The sequence below is a fragment of the Falco biarmicus genome, chromosome 13 (assembly GCF_023638135.1).
Source record: "Falco biarmicus isolate bFalBia1 chromosome 13, bFalBia1.pri, whole genome shotgun sequence".
Lineage (NCBI taxonomy): Eukaryota > Metazoa > Chordata > Aves > Falconiformes > Falconidae > Falco > Falco biarmicus.
In genome coordinates, this window is record NC_079300.1 from 13,482,378 (window position 1) to 13,497,686 (window position 15,309).

A 15,309-nucleotide genomic window follows, 5' to 3' on the forward strand; every position below is an offset into this window, starting at 1 on the left:
AGAGTCAAACATTAAAGCTGCTTCTAAAATAAGATTTTATGGAGATAATTTGCAGTGGTGCTGGCAGAGAATTTGTCTCTCAAAATATGCTATAATTCTTTATCTAGCAAAGGTACTTATATAGCCTCATTATGAGAATATGTGGGCACTTCATAACCTTTAGTGGATTTATCTTCCCAGTTTCCTTCCTCAGCAGAGGAACTGGTACAAACCTCACTCCACAGCTGGGGAGCTGCTCCACGAGGCAGTCTGTGGGCTTCCACTAATCTTTTGGGGTATCTAAGATAGACCCAGCTGCCCACTTTGGCTGTGAGCTCGTGGCTCCACAGGCATGCGGTGCATGGTACTAGGTGTGACATTTACCTTCTGCACCAAGAGGGATCTGACCACAGCCCCCAGCTCTTGCCACTGAGAGATCAGAGGTAGACAGGTCAGCCAAGCTGAATGCAGCTTTCAGTGACCTGCCCATGACAAAAAAAAATAATCTTGCTTTCATCTGGAATCCAGCTAAAGGGGAAATTCGACATCTTTCCTCAGTAATTTGAGAACTAGGCAGGCTAATTCCTCCTAGGAATGGCTTATGTAGAGTTGATCCTGCTTGAGTATGAGTCTGGATGGCTTCTTGGAGTCTCTTTCCATCCTGTCTGCAGTGGACACCTCAAAGAAAATGACATTTTTAATCCTAATAATTTTTTTCAGCTAAGCACCAAATACCTAACCCCATAATTCATGTCTGTGAGGAACTGCCATGTGGGTCCTGGGCCATTCAAAGCCTGCAGGTCTGCAATGCTAGGGCAAAAGTAGCTGGGGACAGTCACCATGACATTAAGAATAGCTCAAATGAGCAAACTCACTTTTCTTTGCGTGCTCTGTAACCAGCTCCTGCTGCTGCTACTCCCCCCATAATCCCCATCTCCTGCTTTCCCTTCCCTGATCATAAATTTGCTGCCTTTTGCACTAGACAAATCTGATATGCTGTGCTAAATATTTTAAATGTGGCAAACGATCCTTCATTGCAGAGTGGCATGATTGCATTACAATGTATTAGAACAACATGACTTTGCCAGAGGGTGTTTGTTGGCACCCTGCCGAGTGACAGAAGCAGACCAAGTTTTGAGAAGTAACTATCAAGTCATTTATCAACATGTGGTCCTAAAACACATGGGGTTGCACCAGCTCAAGCAGCCTGAGAGAGATAAATCCGGAGGCTGAGCCAGAAACCCTGAATACAGATAGGCCTTTGAGGGAGCTTCTCAAAATCCAGAGCCCTATCAAAATGTCAAGCTGAGCTCCTGTGGTAGATTCAACACATGTTTTTTGCCTTTATTATGTTGCATTTAGTCTCCCCTTTTTGGTTCAGATGCAATATGTGCTGCTTTTCAGTCTCTCAGCCAACCTGTGGAAAGGGCTGATTTGATCTCACACTGCTGTAGCATCATGAAAGATCTCTGATGAACCACTGGAATTGCAGAAGGCCAACATGTGGTGTCTAGAGCTTGTTTTCCTTCATAATGTCCTCATAGGATGGAGGTAACTCAGTTCCGCCAAGGCTGAACCGTGGGGCAAGAGAGGAGGACATCTCCGCAGCCATGCTGGGGCTCTGAGATCCAGAGAACGGGCACCGAGGCACTTCGCTTGCTGGGGAAAAAGCAAAGCCAGACCCATACAGCAGACAGGCATGAAGAGCAAGTGTGGGGGTGAGAGGGGTGAGCCTGGGAGGAGCTGCCAAACCACTTGGAAACCAGAAAGGCATGGATGTGATTTTTGAAGCATGGCATCACAAGGCCTCTCACCACAAACCCCAGATACAAGAAATGAGAACAGAGGAATTTTGGGTGGGTTCGGGGTGGGTCCTCCCTGTGGAGATGCTCACGGTTCATGACAACCCAGAAAGCAGGCAATACGTCCCCTGGGAAGGGCTTAGTCTAATGACAGAATTAGCTTTATTCTTCTTGGAGGGACTGTTATCTGACCCAGCCTGCTGATGCTGCTGGCAATACTCCAGGTCAGCGCTGGGTACTACACACAGTCATTATAGCCCAGTCCTCAAAAGGCTGGGTGCTCCTGGGGAATGCTGAGGGTGGCTACCGTGATGAAGAGAACACACCAAGACAACTTTTTGACAGATCCCAGGGTGTATCAGCCAGTCGAACCGCCTGCTGGGCTGGCTCAGGTAGACCGGTGCAGTCTTGCCTGACTGAGAAATGCAGGTCACGTGTTGGAAAGGGCGGCCTGACCCAAGCCAGTGCCTGTGGCTACCTATGTCGGGCTGCTAAGTGCCCTGGCACAGAGGAGAAGGGCTCACATAGCTCCAGCGTTGGCCAAGCCCCAGCTAGGTTCCTTTGGCACGCACAGACACACAGGGACAGCACTGAGTCCAGCTGAAGGTATGGCTGGGGAAAAGCGGATGTGGCCTGCTTAAGCCCCTCCAGTTCGTGGTCCCAAACATCCCCCCAAGATGCCCAAATCAGACACCCCACTGCTCACCAGAAACACAGCACCCAGCTGCAGCCCGGCTCCCACTGAAGCCTGGCCACCCCTTACTGGGCTATGGATGGGCCATGGGAAGCCTGCTGGGGCCAACAGGACCTTGCAGCAGTCAGGGAGAGGACTAACCAAAGGCATCCGAGCTGCTGAGCGCGAAGACGGCCAGGGTGCGCCGGTGGGGGAGGCAGCCCCGCCGTTTCAGCCAGCACTGCAGGCAGCAGCAGATCCCGCAGGACAGGAGCAAGGCCAGGAAAAACAACATCAGGAACCTGAGGCAGAGGCAGCAGGGAGGAACAGTACCATCACCATCTGCAGGCAGCACCAACAGATGGCTGCATATCTTCAAATTAACATATTCATTAACATCTTTTGCAAATAGCCGTTAAATGTTGCGGTTTCCCCATCACTGTACTGGACATGATCAAAGTCCCGGGAAACCAATGTCTCAGTGCTGAGTGCTCAGCACCGAGTGCTGGCTGGAAATTCAAACATTTCTCCCTGAAATCATCCATTGTTTTTGCCCAGCTCAGTTGTCAGTGTACAGTGAGGAGGATAGGGATAAATGATTCCCATTAGTCAGTAAAGACAGAAAACAGGGACAGCCCAGGAGCAATGCTCTCTAGCTATCAGTCTCTCTTAATGCCTTTCTCTCTATATATCCATCAAAGAATATTGTTTGCCAGTTTTTCCCTCTAAAACAGATCTGAAACTTACCATACATACCAGATGCTAAGGTTTTCATCGCTCTGCCCAATGCACCTAGCAAGGGAAAAATAAAATTAACTTTCAATCCAGCATAATGGGACTGCACCAACACAACACACTGTTGTGTACCAACACAAAGAAAAGCATCACCAGTAAGCAGAGGATGGAGAAGTTTTCCTCAATCAAGGGAGCTCTATTAAAAGTTTCTCTATGTAGACGGGAGCAGCTGCAGCTGATGTATGAGGCAGCGTGCAACTGGTTTGCCTTTCAACACTGGCACCCGCCACCAGCGTTTTTGCTGAAACCCCAAAAGGCTGCCAGCCTCCCTTTCCTCTTTTGGAAGAAAAACCGAACAGCCCTTTCCTGGAAGCCCTTGTTCCTCTGCCGTGCTGGTGTGCTGGGCAGGAGCACAGCATCCCCAAAAGAGCCCGGGGTGTGAGCAGCCACAGGTGAGAAAAGGGGGATTGACACTCACCTCTCACCAAGCTCACAGTCCGACTCAGAGTCTGCTAACTGAAAACACACATAAATCAGAGAGGGCAGATATGTGTTGTTGTTTTTTTAGAATTTATCAGTGTAATTACTGATCTTGGAGTGGGAAGTCAGAGGGGAAGAGCCATGCAGGTGCTGGTTCCTGCAGGGATGAAAACCAGACCTCTGGCTGAGCTCTTGCCTCTGCGCACCTCTGGTGTGAGCTAGCCCATATTGAAACCAGTGGATAACTTCACAGAGAGCTCAATAAATTCAATAGTTGGCAGATGAAAGCTAGGCCAAGGGGAAAGCATTTCTTTTGATGTGAAAGAGGGAAGGACAAGAGCAGGGAAACGCAAGCAGGTGTCAGAGACCTGTTTACAGAACTAGGCTTTGCTATTCAGAAATGTCTGCTGAAAATGTCCCGTGATCAAATTCTTGGTCTGTAGCTCATTTTCCAGTAGCTAATTGTGAATGCAGCTGTAAATTGGAGCTGTTTTGACCAGATGTATGCTCTACCCAGCTTTTTCCTGGTTTTGGATAGTAGTGGTGCATCATTCCCAGAGTCAGGTTTCAGGTATTGCAAATATGTGAACCTGAAACTTGTTTTTCAGGTATATTTTCTACTCTCCACTCAAGCAAGTTTATTTTTGCAAGCCTTGTTGATCTTATCCTTGGTTTCAGATTATGTGGGCAAAAAGTAACCAAAGTGGTTCATCAGTATGATTGAACGAACTTCAATATAATTTTTAGCTGAGTTGTGTTATGTGTCTTATATATATATATATAACACTTACCCAACTTTGCTATAAAAAAAAATTGTGGATCAGGTATAGAATTGCAGTAACACTGGGAAGCAGAAAGAGCAAGATGGAAGAATTTAAATTTATTTCTTTGGGAAAGCTATTAGAATGTAATTTGTAAATCATTACTTTGGATTTCCTTCTGCATATATCAAAAACACAGTGGTTTCTGACTTTCTTTGAGCCAAACCGGAAGGCTCTGTTCTGTATTAGGAATTTGTATGAATTATACATAATTGAGAGATGTCATGCAACACCTCTAATTAAAAGGACTTCTTTGTAAGGATTTTGCTGTGCAAAGCTTGTGTCACTCTAAACAGCAAGAAATCACCCCACAAATCTCTATAACGTGTCTGATCCTGTGCACACACTGCCTTTTGGTTCCTAGTTTCACTTGAGGTTTTTAGGTATAATAAGTCTTTCATATAAAACATTATCTATGAAATTTCATGAGCAGCTGAAACCCAAATGAGGAACAGAGAAAAGCACAGAAGCTTCAACTCTTCCAGACGTGTCCTTTCAAAGCTAATTTGCCGTGTCACACATGTACCCTGGTGCAGAGTATTTTAATTTTTTTCTTTTTTTTTTTTTTTCACTTCAACTGATTATTAGAATAACAGGTCAAAACCAGACAGCTGATTGCTGTGATTACGTGTACCCTGAGTATTCTTCATGGCTGAATGACAGCCTCTGGACCGTCTTTTATCATCCTTCAAACTACCTCAGCAGAGCTACCTTAGTGTAGTTAAACTGCAGCAAAGTGCATCTGTTACGAGGCAGTAATCTATCAAAGCAGCCAAACGCCCACCCATGCTGCTGAAGATCCATGCTCTGCCATTTCAATAGCCATGGACAGAATAAAGTATTAAGGTGGTCATGTTTTCTCTGCATTAATTGGAATTGTTATGAACATTAAATCCTCTCCAAATTCATCAGGTCCTCAAAAAATTCTCTCCCCCCTCAAATAAAAAGGGCTGATGACTAAACTATAAAAGTTGAAATCTTCCCCCCACAAAATCCCTAAAATCAGCCTGGTCCCAGTGAAGGGTCTGGTTACCTGGAAGAAGGTTAAACACAGAACTCCAGTTCCGATGATCCATGAAGTGAAACACAAAGCTGCAGGTCTCCACATTACTAGCAGCAGAAACGTGGGAAGAGCTTTGTTTGCAACAGCGTTTTACCCTCTGTAATTTGGAGCTTTTAAAACTTCCCTGCATATTCTGCCTTCAGCCAGAGGACACGTTACCCAATGGCTTTCCGCACTTTAGAAATCACTGCTAGCCAGGGAATTAATTTGGGTTTGCATGGACACACTCAAACAGCTGCTGGAAGTTAGAGGAACACTAGTTTAAGGTCAGCACCTTGCAGTTGTTTTGGTATTTTCAGAGCTGTTCACAAATTCCTGTTGCTGAAGCTTAGTTCCATATTAACCCACTGCTGTATTTAACAGGACCTGCTACAAATAAAGAATCACTGGAGACAGTGTTTTGAATCCATGCTTTCATTACATACTGCCTTCAGCTGCAATTCTGGCGTTACACAAAAGACAGAGCTACGTCCAACCACCTCCTATGCACTGTGCCTACCACCTCAAACATGCACCAAGGGTGAAGAATACTCTTCCCAGCCAGGGACAACGACCACCGGCACCTCTACTGCTGTTATGCTGGTGCCAGGGCTTGGTTTGCTAGAGAAATGCATCTGAAATAATAACACATTCCCAGTGGTTCTCTTAAGGGATACGAAATTTCATTGCACAATATAAGGACTGATTTGATCCTAATGGATACATCCAGATGACAAGTTAAAAGCGGGTGGAAGATGGTTTGTACCATAGCTGTGATCACCACAGAACAGATGATCCCAATTTGTTCGGCAGTCAGTAATAGATTGTCACTGAAGTTTACAGCCCGTGGCTGAAATGAACCATTAACTGCGGTTTTTCCAGATTTAACACAAAGGGTGTTGCCGTGAATATGTTTAGCCATCACTCCCAGAAGTTAAGCATTACGTTGTGATGCCATTACTTCAGTAATGATTGGCAAAGCTAAGCTGCTCTTGAGATATACCTCTGTGGCTTTGCTTCAACTAAAAGGTCAAGAAGTCTGACGAACTCTGATACACATACTCAACCTAGGTTTGTTATTTATTGTTAAAGTTTTGCATAAGCCCAAGCCAAACCCTGGTGTTCTCAAATGTTTACTTTCAGCTCCCTGCTAATTAAAGGCAAGCCTCTGAAACGATGCCCTCTCAGAAACCATCTCTCATAATGGTGCTAAGTGCATGTGCTACACAAAATAAATGGTCTGGACATGTTGGTGTCCTGGTTCAGACCCATCCTTTTCAATTTTGCTCAACAGTAAATTGCCAAACCAATTTCTTAGCTGTTATCTTAAAAGAAAAAGCTCCTGCAGTATAAAAATGTGCACAGCTTTGCTGGGAACCTTGTGACTCTTACAATTTCAGGCTTCAAAGAGATCATCCATCAGTGAACTAATTTCAATTTCTTCCTCTCACAATTACTTCCCTCAAGCCAGCACCCAGGGTAGTTCCAATTTAGAGCTACCGAATGGATCATCCCTGGTATTTCGGGGGGCAGGTACCACAATGAGCTCCTGGTACTGAAAAATAACACCGAGTATCTGTTCTGTTTCTAGAAGAAAAGGGGAAGAACTGAATTCTGCCACTCCTCAAGGCAAACTTTGGAGTTTTCTGCTGGCTGGTCCCACACAGAGGTTTCCAGCAGTGGTGGCAATTCATGGAGCCTGTCCTTGTATTCTTGGTAATGATGTTAAAAGCAGTGAGACTTGGCTAAGAGGGGATCCACCAGCAGCCCTGTCTTTTGCTTCAGGCATGATCCCAATACTGAAAAGAGCTGCTGCTTCAGCAGAAGTCCCCTTGTCCATGATCTACTGAGCATCTCAAATATGTGACTGTCACAGAGAGCACCAGCACTTGCTCTAAGGCAGCCAAGACCTGACACCAAAATCCCAGAGGAGCTCTGCACCAAAACCCATGGCGGGCTGTGAGCCCTCCTGCCCACTCCTTGTCTACTGAGACACCGCTGTCTTTGGGGTTTTGCAATACCAAGACACTCATCTTCTGGGTAGCTCTGTGTCCAAGGGCTACCTCCAGTCTGAGGGATTTTTCTAGGCTTTTTGTCATTCCCCCTGATAAGGAGATATATGCACACATATACATACATGAAGATAACCTCTGCTCCCTCCTCCTCATCCACTTACCGATGAAGAGTTTCGTATCTCTTGCCTCCTCGATCAATTATATCCATCTCATCAGTGGACTTGGGTGGCTGCTCTCTGGTAGATGTTGGCCATTAGATTAAAAATCTGTTGTTTCCTCATCACCTTATATCGTTGCTAGGTGACAAATGCATCTTCCAGGCAGCAACAGAGACCCCTGCAACATACAGCAACTTATGATTGTCCATTAACTCTTTGCTTAAAGTGCCTTGTCCTTTCGATGGGAGGAAGATCTACAGTTCTAGGACCATCCAAAGGGTGACTTTTAGAGTTGCCACAGAAACCACCTCCACTGGGGGCTGGCCCTTGCCGGGCTTCATGAGAGGGTATGCAAGACTGGGAGACAGGAAGAATCTGGGAGAAGCCAATTTAACTTGTCAAGTCTGACAGGGCCAAGGTCAGATTAGCGGGTCTAAATTTCAGGAACTGAGCTCATTCTTGTATGTATGTACGCTAGAAGTGATGGCCTTTGCTTGCTTGAGTGTCATACAACAATTTCCAGTCATGCTTTTGTTTTGCCAAAATTTCAGGCAACACCCTGGGGATCTCTGGATTTTTGGTGAAAGTGGGTGGGAATTCACTGGCAAACAGGAATCCACACAGAGCCCCAGGCAGCTCATAAGCACAGCTAACAGTTTAAACCTGTTTAAAGCTCTTCCTTAGCTGCCTTCAGAGCATTTGGTGGCTGCTGGGGATGACTTTCGGGAAAGCAATCACCTCCCTAACTGCTGACCAGCCTCCCAGTACAGTTCAGAACGGGACTGTGAAAGACTTTTTCTGGAAAGAAAGCAAGGAAGGACACTGGCAGGAGAAGAGGTGGGACAGACACAGGGAAGGACATGGGACAGGATGAAGAATGCATAGAGGAGCGATGTGGGAGACAAGGAAAGGCAGGGCATCCCTGCTTTCTGCATTAAGGTTGACAAATGAGTGTTAATTAAGCATGCATTAGCTTTTTTTATGTCAGTGTTTCCTCAGCACCACCACAATTAACTTTTCCTCTAACCCAAGTCCACTGGGAGCTCTCCCCTCCCTCCTTGACTTCACCTGCCGCGGCTGGCTCAGTCTTTGCTTCTGTAGCTACAGCTGCATCCTCAACACCTAGGCTCAGCCAGGCTGTGATCATCTCTCCCAGACTGTCTGAGGAAGACTCAGGGCAGGCAAATATAGCTCAGCCCCAGAGAAGAGCAGGGTAATACAGAAGACTGAGGACTGAGCATTGCCTCTGCAACAGAACTAAAGCAGCTTCAATCTTGTCCTCACAAAATGAAAGCTGCAAGGAGCTGCTTGCTCCCTACAAACACACTGAGATGAATAAATCCAGCGCTGTGGAGAGCTATTTAAGCTAATGGCCAGTGCTGGCATGGGAACAAATGGGAGCAAACTGGCCATGAATAAATTGAGGCTTGAAAAGCAAAGAAAGTTCACCCCATCCGGAGCAGCAAGGTTGTGCAGCAGCTTGTCTGCAGGAAGAATGTGGGTGCAAAATCAAATGGCTCCTGGGATGGAAGTCATCTAGCTCCCACAGGGGATGTAAACACTTCAATGCGAGTTGCTGACCCAGGGAGTCCTTTCCCACTCCATGGAAACCACCCCAGTTGGTCCTTAGACCCTCAAACCCATCCGCATGCACAGGAGTCAGCCAACACAGCCCCAGGCTTGCGTGAGCGAGGAAGGATGAACTCTAAAACAAGCCTTGGTAGAGCTGGCACAGCCTGTTGTCTTTCAAAAGGATTATAACTAGTTGCTGCTCACTGATGAATACAGCCCTTTGTGAGCCTGTGCGGGGGACGTGCTGCACAGTGGGGAAGGAAAGACTCCGGGCACTGATTTAAATGAGTGCAAACAAGAATGACATTGTTCTGCTGCATCCTCCCCAGGAGCAAGGCTTTACAGGTCACCCTCGGATCTGAGGCAACTGCATCTACCTCCACTGTTCTGGATGGTCCAGAGAGCCCTTTTGTTTGTCTTGGTGTATCAGTAGGGAAAATCCAGCAGAGAGTGAGCTCAGTGAAACCTTTTGCCTGGCAGAAATCTACAGGAAAAGTAATCTCCTTTTAGATTAGTTATTCGTAACAGGGATTTCTCCTATACGCTCATGCATATCCCAGACTGAGAACTACTAAAAACTGTCTTCAACGCATAGGTGCTCACAGAGTCCTCAAACCCTTAAATCACACATTCACAGGAAGTTAAAACTTTAAAACTATCCAAAGTATAAATTCCACTGAACTGTTATGAGAAATTGCTGTGAATCGTCCAAATACCCCTGTTCCAAACCTGTAACGAACACCTGAAATAAATACTGCAATGACTGAAATACTGAGCATACATTAAAGGATTTAGGCAGGAGCTTTCTTGCTCTGGAATTCACAGGGGAAAGCACCTTTGAGAAGTGCACCTTTCCAGAAAGCCTCTTGTCTGTGCCGATGGTTTTGGTACTGACTGCTTTCATGATTGAAAACAGAAAACAGCGTGCAGTGTTTTACAGAGAGCTGTGTTGTGGTGGGGCAATGAGAAGCTGAAAGAATTTAGAGAAGTGGTTTCCCCTTCCCCCCACCCTAGTTTGAGTTTTGTTTTGAAAACCTAAGTTGGAGGCTAAAAAAATAAGGTGTCAAAATAACAGGATTTGGGCTAAGCCTAGCAGTTGTTTGGTTTTATGGGAGAATTCAGAGCTCAGAATTACATTTTAAGATCTACTGCACCTGAGGACTAAATAGGAGTTTGGCTTCTCTTATTTCTGGTTCGGACATTAGGACTTGATATAATTCCCAGCTCTGTCACTGACTTCCCACGTAACCACGAACTTCTGTGTATTACAGCCCACCTGGGAAAAGAGTGTAAGAGACCTTTCATCTCACAAGCTCTCCAGATAGGCACCATGCCTCCCACAGAGCATGTCAGAAATCAGTTCAAAGGGCTGGATAACCCTTGAGACTTGAGGAACAGAAAAGCAGAATTAAGAATGAAGCTGATAAAATTAAAAGCAGCTTGACTAAAGAGAAGGATGAAGTACACCAGAAATACAGTCAAAGTAATCACCAGCAGAAATTTTCCCTTTGGTTTTTTTAATGTGAAATTGAAGCTGATTACAGCTACTTGAATCCTGAAGCCTGCTGCTGTTTCTTTGTGCTCAAACAGGTCCTCTCACTTTTAATCAGTTAAAATTGTATTTGTATTTTAATCATTAGAAATTATATTTCGCGTTTAATTCTTTTTCTTAATTTCTCTTCTTTTTCGTCACTCTGTTGCCAGGAGCTAAGAAATTACAGTTAAAAAATTAAATGTCTTTTGTATTTTAATCCCTGTAATTTACTTAGCTGCTGGATGTAAAAAGACAAAAGGAGAATAAATTGCTTGAAAGCAGATAGAGGCTTCATTTTCCCCTGCCTTTGAGTTACTGATATCACATTGGACACCACATGGGAGGTTTTGGCTGAGAAATTAGCATGAGAATATCTGGCACATCCTGAAACACATTTTCAAGTCAATTTTCCAGGCAGAACCACTTAGCAATGAATGCTGAAATACACCATGCTGCTGGCCATTATCAGCTGGCACACACGCTATTTTGCTAAGAAGCCCCATGGTCTGGGGGTGAGCTCTGCGAGAGGGCCCACAGGGACACATACACATCTCTTGGTGCCTCCTGCAACACCCAGACCTCAAAGACTCAACGTGCTGTGCCCTTAAGTGAAGGCACCTGCTAACATTTCAGCCTAAAGCTTCCTCAGATTTTCCAAATAGCTCCTGACTGTTGCCAAAGTTGACGGCTTAAAGCCTTACCTTGCATCTTGAATGCTTGCCAGTTGCCCATTATGGGTTTATTTTGAATTGCTGGCGGCCCCAGGTGCAGCCTGTCCCCTGTCAAGCACCGCCAGCCCACCTGGGCTTCAGGCAGGGAGAAGCAGTGATTTCAGACCCTCATTTCTTGCAGGCAGAGTCAGCTCAGGACAGGCTGCAGCCAAACGCCTCTGTACCCAGCATCAGGGAGGGCTTGTATCAGCACTTACAGCTTCAAGAAACAGCACAGCAGGCTGTCTCTAACTTTCCTTTTGTGACAGGTAAAAAGTCAAATGCTCTGCCTGGGAACATGGTGAATTGATGCTGTGTACCCACCTGCCTTGGGGTCCCCAAGCATGCTGCAGCAGCACGGGTGGGACTAGGGTAGGGATGAAACAATGAGGCTCCTCTGGGTTTGCTCCCGCTCCACATCTGCTCCAGAGCCCCATAGCACAGCCAGGCTGCCCTCCAGCCACCCAGTTCGGCTCACCTCCTCTCCAAGCTGCCACCGGGGTGAAAAATGCTGGCTGGAAGACCAGATGGAGAGAGCCTGCATCTTCCTCCCTGCTCTGCAGGAGTTTGCTGCACGTATAAACAAATGGAGAGAGATGGGGGATTCTTCCAGGGCAGACAGGGATTACCAATAATATGAGAGGCATACTTAGCATAGCCCTTTCTCCCTCTCACCTTGCAAATTCCCCGACCAGCTTTACAGTTTGACTTAATCTCCCAGTTTTATATCTTCCCCTGATTACATGTCTGAAGAACACACTCTTATATTTAAATTCAACACATTCTAACAGCCAGGCTCTGTCACACTTCTTTCTTTTAACATGTCCCTTAAAACTCACTCTTTCATTTGCCCACTGACTCCTGCTTCTGCTCCCATAATTTCCCCCCTAGCCAAGCACTGTTGTCCTAGGAATATGAATCTCCCCAAACTCAACTCTCCCACCCTAGGAATCTGGCTCAAATCCACTAGAAAGCCTTATGTTGACCTGAAGCAGGTTTTTATAAACCCTCCATCTCCCACAGATCTTTGCAGCCCTGGAAGCAAAAGGTGCAAACATTCAGAGCTGCTATTAAAACAGGTGAGGGGAGTTGTGTAGGACTTATTTAATAGGAGGGGGAAATGATCTCTTTTCCCATATGCTCTGATGAGAATTTCCCTCTTCTATAGCAAAAAAATCCAACTGGCTACTTTTGTAAACTCTTTCTTTGCATTTGCAGGAAGGTTTTTTTTGGTGCTTTTATAGCACTTAGATGTACAGGATGCTAAGGGCTGTATAAATATAAGGCTCCTGATACATATGAGTCTGAATGTTGGAGAACTGATGCTCTTCTTGCTTCCACCTGGATGGTAGTCAGCATTAGTTATGGATCTATTTTTTTAAATGACCCCATTTTTACAAGTTATTATTGTTGCACAGCCTCTCCCTGAATCTCTCCAGTGTGCTACAGACATCAATTAGCCCCGATGCTACGAGAGAAGAAGAAAATATTTAGCTTATGTTGCCTCTTGCAATGCTTGGGCACAGTGTTTGAGTGACAGAACAGAGTCTTCCAGGGTCTCGGTGGCAGTGCTGGGACTGGAACCCAGGAGCACTGAGGTTCAGCTATGTTGTGTTAAGTACCATAGCTTGCACACTTAAAAGGTCTACCTGAGGAAGACTTCCTAGAAGAACATCCTTGGAGCAACACCAGTACAAACACTGAAATACACAGCTGAGACACCCACTGTCCTGTGCACAGACCCCATCTTCCTTGAGGTTCTCATCCATGCTTCCATGCCCTTGCAACCCTGGTCTCAGGGACAGAAAGAATGGGCTTAATCCTGCAAGATGCAGAGTTCCTGCTGCCTGCAGGCAGGATGGATGGTGCTGGGTCATCCTTGGGGTGAAATCCAGGCAGCCCGCTCGTGCCAGGGAGGATGTTGCACCAGCGGCCCAACACTGCACTGGCTACAGCCAGTGTGAACAGAGTGGGCCCTGAATGGAGCACAACCATCTGTGAATTTACTATTCCTTCTCAAATGCTAATTAGTTATTTACATAAAACTTTGGAACATTTTAATTAGTTGTGTTAATTTAGAATTCATAGAAAGAGAGCTATAAAAGTCTATTATACGGGACGCTTATTCAAATGAAGCTTGAAATGGCACATGGTGATGTACTCGCAGATCTCCTGCCAACACAGGGAGGAAAAAAGAGAGGGTGGCCAGGCTTTGAATGAGGCGGCAGGGAGACTGGCATTTCTGCTGTGGTGGGTAAAGCTGAGAAGCTGGTCCTGGTCAGGAAGAGGGTCCTTTCTCACTCAAAGTTTCAGCTTGACAGCCCCAGACTCATATTGTCCCAACATCCTTGTATTTGATGTGTCCTCCTTCTTAGGGGAGCATTAAACTTCTCTCTTTTCTACTGGTCAGCTACTTTCCTAAACTTCTGGGAAGTCACTGTTATGTTTGAGTGATTTGAAGTGATTCAAACGAGACTGAAAATGGCCAGCAATTTGTGGAGCCATAGGAATGAGATGGATGGACATCAGTTCATCAGTCATATGATCATGCTGTCCTGTTTCTTTAGGAAATTAGATGATGCAAACAAATGCACTTCCAGTAAGGACTTGCTAAGTGAGCTATAAGCTCCCCTTGGACTGCTTCACAAGTCTGCCAGCTGAAGCCCTGGGATGGGCACCACAAGGCAGCAGACCTCCCTCCTGCTCTGTGCAGGCTGTGGCAGCATGCCCAGGTACTGTTCCTCTGCCATCCCACCTGCCGTTACTGCCTGCACTGGCAATAAAGGCAAAGTGTGCTGGTCCTGCCTCGGCTGGACCTTTATTCTCAAGGCAGGTGGAGAAGGACTTTCATCAAGTTCTTCCTTTCCTCGGCACTAAATTCAATTAAAGCAAAGCTGCCTGTATGTGGCTGGACTGATAACTCTGTAAATCCATCTGTCTCAAGTTGTTACAGAATCTAAATTACACCATCACCATTAATCCCAAGATAAAGAAATGGCCAAGCAGCTACATAAAATAAGAAATACTCTGCCCTAAGATTTCATCTGGCAGGGAAAATTGTTTTCTATATAAAATAGAGCATACGTTACCTCTTGATGTTAAACACTTGATTCAACAAATCTAGAATTATTCCAAGTATACTTTTACTTGGAAACTGTCTTTCTTGAAGGAAGGTAAGTTCCAGCAACACACCCAGTTGTGACAGAGCTGCTGTCTGCCTGAAGAGCTTGAGGACAGCATGAAGTGAAGGAAATGCAGGGCTTCATCCAAAAGAATACAAACAGAATTCATGGGTGGTGACTTTGGAAGTGAGAGGGAGCCACAAACTCTTCTCTGCTCCATGACAAAACACCTATTCTCTTGGGTCTCACAAGAAGTCTAGGAATACTTCGATGACATTTTCTAAAAATCAACAGGACAGTAGGAACATTGCACTGAAACAGATCCACTCCACCAAAATCAGTGTGTCAGCTGGGCTTCCTGTACTTCATTGATGACCCATTGTCTGGGGTTTTGCAAGCTGTAGGGCAAACAATGCTAGGAAGACTGTGGTTTTGAGTCAGAAAGAAGGTTTTGCCTGCACAGACTCCATGGGCATTTAATACTCTGCACAGATATTGGAAGGTCATTGTTCATAGTAGGGAAAGATCACAGATGACTGTCATGAGAGGCAAGAGGTGACTGTCAGGAGCAAATGACCTATTAATTAGTCTGTGGGTTACACTTGCAGAGTGAGGAGCAGGGATAAGTCCTGCTGTACAACCTTTAAGAAGGGGAGTGGAAAATAT

The 15,309-nt window shown here is 45.6% G+C and overlaps 1 protein-coding gene across 1 annotated transcript; it reads right to left on the reverse strand.

Annotated features, from left to right (window-relative positions):
- Positions 1 to 577: 577 nt before the first annotated feature.
- Positions 578 to 11,543, reverse strand: TMEM207 (transmembrane protein 207). The gene is made up of 6 exons (XM_056358874.1): positions 11,513 to 11,543; positions 5,524 to 5,624; positions 3,668 to 3,705; positions 3,202 to 3,246; positions 2,617 to 2,756; positions 578 to 1,638 (listed from the first exon to the last, which is right to left on the reverse strand). Exons 1-6 carry the CDS (start codon positions 11,541 to 11,543, stop codon positions 1,490 to 1,492), a joined length of 504 nt encoding a protein of 167 aa, XP_056214849.1. The 3' UTR covers positions 578 to 1,489.
- Positions 11,544 to 15,309: the final 3,766 nt, after the last annotated feature.

What these genes read in the sequence shown, in the direction of transcription:
- TMEM207 (XM_056358874.1), bottom strand. Translation starts at nt 11,543, where the DNA reads ATGGGCAACTGGCAAGCATTCAAGATGCAAG. An exon ending in GCAAGCATTCAAGATGCAAG is followed by an intron (nt 5,625 to 11,512) that starts GTAAGGCTTTAA and finishes TTGCAAACAAAG; the next exon opens with CTCTTCCCACGTTTCTGCTG. An exon ending in CTTAGCATCTGGTATGTATG is followed by an intron (nt 2,757 to 3,201) that starts GTAAGTTTCAGA and finishes CCTCTGCCTCAG; the next exon opens with GTTCCTGATGTTGTTTTTCC.